General features: G+C 42.6%; 1 protein-coding gene across 1 annotated transcript in view; it reads right to left on the minus strand.

Annotated features, from left to right (window-relative positions):
* DLX5 (distal-less homeobox 5) overlaps positions 1 to 5,305 on the minus strand; it is a 9,589-nt gene extending 4,284 nt beyond the window's left edge. Inside the window, exon 1 of the mRNA XM_069960622.1 lies at positions 4,691 to 5,305. Within this exon, the coding sequence (XP_069816723.1) occupies positions 4,691 to 5,063 (373 nt within the window). The 5' untranslated portion in view covers positions 5,064 to 5,305. The remainder of the gene's footprint in view (positions 1 to 4,690) is intronic.
* Positions 5,306 to 6,320: the final 1,015 nt, after the last annotated feature.

Consider the following 6,320-nt stretch of genomic DNA (forward strand, 5'->3'; position numbering starts at 1 on the left):
TATGGCATAGTTTAATATAATATAATAGAATATAGTATACAGTATATGGTATAATTTAGCATAATATTATATAGTAAACAGTATATGATATAATTTGGTATAATATAGTATACAGTATATGGTATAGTTTAGTATAATATAGTATACAGTATATGGTATAGTTTAGTATCATATAGTATACAGTATATGGTATAGTTTAGTATCATATAGTATACAGTATATGGTATAGTTAAGTATCATATAGTATACAGTATATGATATAATTTGGTATAATATTATATAGTATACAGTATATGGTATAATGTATCTTCCCTCATAGAATAATAACACAGCATTATACTGCAGCTCTGGTGTTATATCCTGGCACTATAATAGAGTGTCGTCCATTCCAGAGCTGGATATTATTTCATTATTATTTTCTATCTCTTTATGGTTACAGAGAGCTCCATATACCAGTGCTGGATATTATTATTATTATTATTATTATTATTATTATTATTTTCTATCTCTATGGTACAGGGAGCTCCATATCCCAGAACCTTTCTATATCCCTGTATATTTCCGTACAGAGCAGTGTATTACAGTATCGTTTATATTCTTAGTGTATGATATAAGAGACTGTTTGAGGTTTATATTGGGTGCAGGACAGGAGTATATTACAGTACAATTATTACTATTATATATGACATTACATCAGAGATTTATAGCATAATTGTACAATGCAGCCTCAGTATATTTTATTACACACAGTTATGATTGTATGGGGGTTATTTATTATATTATTGTATTATCATGTACAGGTATGTTTGTGATACATTGTATTCTATTAGTGTTGTATATTATTGTATTATTACGCACAGTTATGATTGTGATACATTGTATTCTATGGCTGTTCTGTATTATATTATTGTATATGATGTACAGTTATGTGTGTGATACATTGTATTCTATGGCTGTTCTGTATTATATTATTGTATATGATGTACAGTTATGTGTGTGATACATTGTATGCTATAAGTGCTGTGTATTATATTGTACAGTTATGTGTGTGATACATTGTATGCTATAAGTGCTGTGTATTATATTGTACAGTTATGTGTGTGATACATTGTATTTAATCAGTGCTGTGTATTATATTGTATATTCTGTACAGTTAGGATTGTATTATATTCTATTGCTATGGGTGTTATGTATTTTTATATATTATGTACAGTAAGGATTGTAATACATTGTATTTAATCAGTGTATTATATTATTGTATATTCTGTACAGTGTTGATTGTGATACATTGTTTTCTATCAGTTCTGGGTATTATTATGTACGGTTATGATTGTGATACATTGTATTCTGTGGCTGTTATGTATTATATTATTATATATTATGTACAGTTATGATTGTATGCTATCAGCGTTACATATTAATTTATTATATACTATGTACAGATATGATTGTATGCTATCAATGTTATATATTATTATATATTATGTACAGTTATGATTGTATCCTATCAGTGTTATGTATTATGTACAGATATGAATGTATCCTATCAGTGTTATATATTATTATATATTATGTACAGTTATGATTGTATCCTATCAGTGTTATGTATTATTATATACTATGTACAGTTATGATTGTATCCAATCAATGTTATATATTATGTACAGATATGAATGTATTCTATCAGTGTTATGTATTATTATATATTATGTACAGTTATGATTGTATCCTATGAGCGTTATGTATTATATATTATGTACAGATATGACTGTATTCTATGATTATTATGTATTATGTTATAGCATTAGTAATATGATTGTATTCTATCAATGTTATATATTATGTACAGATATGAATGTATTCTCAGTGTTGTATATTATTATATATTATGTACAAATATGATTGTATCCTATCAGTGTTGTATATTATTATATATTATGTACAGTTATGATTGTATTCTCAGTGTTGTATATTATTATATATTATGTACAGTTATGATTGTATCCTATGAGTGTTATGTATTATTATATATTATGTACAGATATGACTGTATTCTATGATTATTATGTATTATGTTATAGCATTAGTAATATGATTGTTCTTTCCCGGTTGGTGGGTGCAGGGAGGGCTGTGCTGCTCGGCGCTGTACGGTGGAGCTCTGCCCGGGAGGGATGGATGAAGCTGCGGTCAGGGAGTCTGCCCGGGAGGGATGGATGAAGCTGCGGTCAGGCAGTCTGGGCAGCCGGAGCAGCAGGCACCAGACTCTGTTTAATGTCTAAGGAGAAGGATCCAAGGGAAACCCCAGGCCGGGCCAGACACACATCAAAGCCCCGAGCCCTGTAATCTCCGCACCCAGCGGTCACCGTGCTGCAGCCAGACAGAGACAGCGGTCACACTGAGGGGGGCCCCTGCTGCTGCTGCACAACCCCCCCCAAACACAAGCCACAGTATACAGGACACCCCCCCTGCACCAGGACTCTCCACACACCCATCCCTCCAACATCAGCTGCCCAAAATACACAGGTACCAATGCACATACAGAATATCACACAGAAAACGCGTCCAAAACCGCAGCGACCCCCTCCCTCCTCGAAATATTATTAAAACTACAGCAGAACCCGACTCATTCTTATACCAGACCGCAAGGACCCTCGAAATATCACAGCAGACCACACTGACCAGCAATCCTTATTATATACAGAGCTACAGAAACCGCCCCCAAAACGCATCTAAACCGGGGACTTTAATGATTCGCACATGAATATACACGGCAGAAATAGATAGATAGATAGATAGATAGATAGATAGATAGGAGATAGATAGATAGATAGATAGATAGATAGATAGATAGGAGATAGATAGATAGATAGATAGAAGATAGATAGATAGATAGATAGGAGATAGATGATAGATAGATAGGAGATAGATAGATAGGAGATAGATAGATAGATAGGAGATAGATAGTAGATAGATAGATAGGAGATAGATAATAGATAGATAGATAGATAGATAGATAATAGATAGATAGATAGATAGATAGATAGGAGATAGATAGATAGATAGATAGGAGATAGATAGATAGATAGATAGATAGATAGATAGATAGATAGATAGATAGATAGATAGATAGATAAACAGATACATAGCTCTATATGCTCCTACTATAGTATTATATTCTATGGGAGAATAGTTGAAGGGTCTTATTTATATCACGTCTGAAATAATGGCGGCACAGGGGGTACAGATGGTATAACTGTGTGTCCCGGTCTCCCTGCTGGGTATAATATTGGGGTACAGTCAGCATTGCAGCCCCTCTGTATTCTGAATCCCTGCTGGGTATATTATTGGGGGCACAGGCAATGTTGCAGCCTTTTATGTCCTATATCCCTGCTGAGTATAATATTGGGGGGTACAGTCTTACAACCCCAGTGTCCATGGTGTCCCCGTTAGGTGTGATATTGGGACCCCCCCCCCCCCAAGTATTCCTGCTGGGTATAATATCAGGGGCACAGGCAGTATTGCAGCCCCTTTGTATTCTGAATCCCTGCTGGGTATAGTATTGGGGGGCACAGGCAGTATTGCAGCCCCCTCTGCCCCCCATCCCTGCTGGGTATAGTATTGGGGGGCACAGGCAGTATTGCAGCCCCCTCTGCCCCCCATCCCTGCTGGGTATAGTATGTGAGATCCCTATTTGCTTTGTTTTCTTTCTGCTCTTTGGCAATAATCCTGCGGTTTGCTCTGGTGCTGACTGGCGGCGCCTCGGTTATGGAGATAAAACCCTGAAGGAAGAGACAGAGACACATTTATGGCTGCAGAGAACCGCAGCCACGAATAGCCGGGAGCTCAGACACCCAGCCCAGGAGGGGGGCATGCCCAGCACCTCCATGCCCAGCACCTCTCCTGCCAGCACCTCCATGCCCAGCACCTCCCTGCCCAGCACCTCCATGCCCAGCACCTCCATACCCAGCACCTCCATGCCCAGCACCTCCATACCCAGCACCTCTCCTGCCAGCACCTCCATACCCAGCACCTCTCCTATCCTCTCCTGCCCAGCACCTCCATGCCCAGCACCTCCATACCCAGCACCTCTCCTATCCTCTCCTGCCCAGCACCTCCATGCCCAGCACCTCCATACCCAGCACCTCCATGCCCAGCGCCTCTCCAATCCTCTCCTGCCCAGCACCTCCCTGCCCAGCACCTCTCCTGTCCTCTCCTGCCCAGCACCTCTCCTATCCTCTCCTGCCCAGCACCTCTCCTATCCTCTCCTGCCCAGCACCTCTCCTATCCTCTCCTGCCCAGCACCTCTCCTATCCTCTCCTGCCAGCACCTCTCCTATCCTCTCCTGCCCAGCACCTCTCCTATCCTCTCCTGCCAGCACCTCTCCTATCCTCTCCTGCCCAGCACCTCTCCTATCCTCTCCTGCCTAGCACCTCTCCTATCCTCTCCTGCCAGCACCTCTCCTATCCTCTCCTGCCAGCACCTCTCCTATCCTCTCCTGCCCAGCACCTCTCCTATACTCTCCTGCCCTGCACCTCTCCTATCCTCTCCTGCCCTGCACCTCTCCTATCCTCTCCTGCCCAGCACCTCTCCTATCCTCTCCTGCCCAGCACCTCTCCTATCCTCTCCTGCTGTGCCAAGTGCTCCCCATGTGCAAACAATCCAAGCTGCCCCGGCTCATGCCCCTTCTTACCTGGCTGGCTGCTTGGGGGTTGCACCCTGTTGTAAGCCCCACTGTACTGGTGGTGAGGGTGGTAGGGGCTCCCATAGCTGTAGTCTGAATAGGCTTTGGCAGCGTAGCTCCCAGCAGATCCACTCATTCCATGATACTGGTACTGATAAGCATTAAGAGCCTTCCCATAAGTGGCCGAGGTGGGGGAGCAGTAGCCATGGTGCGAGTGTGCAGCAGCCCCTCCTGGGCTGTAGTAGCCAGAATCTGTGGCTGAGGACTCAGGTAAGGTGGGAGAATCCTGGGATGGGTGATGCATGATACTGGGAGCCTGGAAGGAAGAGTGGAAGTCACTGGTTCTGATAGCTGGGACTCTTCTCTCATAGACTCCTGTCATGCTCTGGTGCCAGGCAGCTGCTGGGTGATGATGATGGTGATGAGGATAATGATGATGATGGGGTCTCTGTGTCTCTCTCCACAGTAAGTCTCAGGCCTCCATACCCTAAGCTGGAGCTGTCTCTATAATAGTGAGTGAGAGTCTGAGGAGGCTTCCTTAGTGATCCCTCAGCAGCAGCAGCAGCAGGAGGAGGAGGAGGAGGAGGAGGAGGGGAGGCAGGAGGAGACCCACTGACTGGCTGAGTGTGCAGACACTGCTGGCTGGGGCACACTATAGGCTTGGTTAAATCCATAATTGCGCTCTTACGCACAGCAGGGTGGATCTGGTGCCATTGGCCAGAGGATCACAAGCGACAGCAACACCCTACAACCCGTCCAACTAGTTCAGAGCAACAAAGCTGCACAACAACCAGAAAGGCAGCAGAGCTAAGGAGGAAGCCACAGATCCCAGTCACAGCCCTGAGTGGAGGTGACCCAGCAGGGGGGCAGTGGCTGCAAGTCATTCCCAAGAGATCACAGAGTGGCCAAACCATGGGATAGTGCAAGAGGGATACGTGTCACACCACTACTACTCCTGCCCCAAAACACTACCCCCCAAAATACCACTACTACTCCTGCCCCAAAACACTACCCCCCAAAATACTACTACTACTCCTGCCCCAAAACACTACCCCCAAAATACTACTACTCCTGCCCCAAAACACTACCCCCCAAAATACCACTACTACTCCTGCCCCAAAACACTACCCCCCAAAATACTACTACTACTCCTGCTCCAAAAAACACTACCCCCAAAATACCACTACTACTACTACTACTACTAACCAATATACTACTGCTACTACTCCCCAAAATACTACTACTACTCCCCAAAATACTACTACTACTCCACAATATACTACTACTACTCCACAATATACTACTACTACTCCCCAATATACTACTGCTACTACTCCCCAAAATACTACTACTACTCCCCAAAATACTACTACTACTCCCCAAAATACTACTACTACTACTCCACAATATACTACTACTACTCCACAATATACTACTACTACTACTACACAATATACTACTACTACTCCCCAAAATACCACTACTACTCCCCAAAATACTACTACTACTCCCCAAAATACTACTACTACTCCCCAAAATACTACTACTACTACTCCACAATATACTACTACTACTCCACAATATACTACTACTACTACACAATATACTACTACTACTCCCCAAAATACCACTACTACTC

This window comes from Dendropsophus ebraccatus, chromosome 2 (genome assembly GCF_027789765.1).
Source record: "Dendropsophus ebraccatus isolate aDenEbr1 chromosome 2, aDenEbr1.pat, whole genome shotgun sequence".
NCBI lineage: Eukaryota > Metazoa > Chordata > Amphibia > Anura > Hylidae > Dendropsophus > Dendropsophus ebraccatus.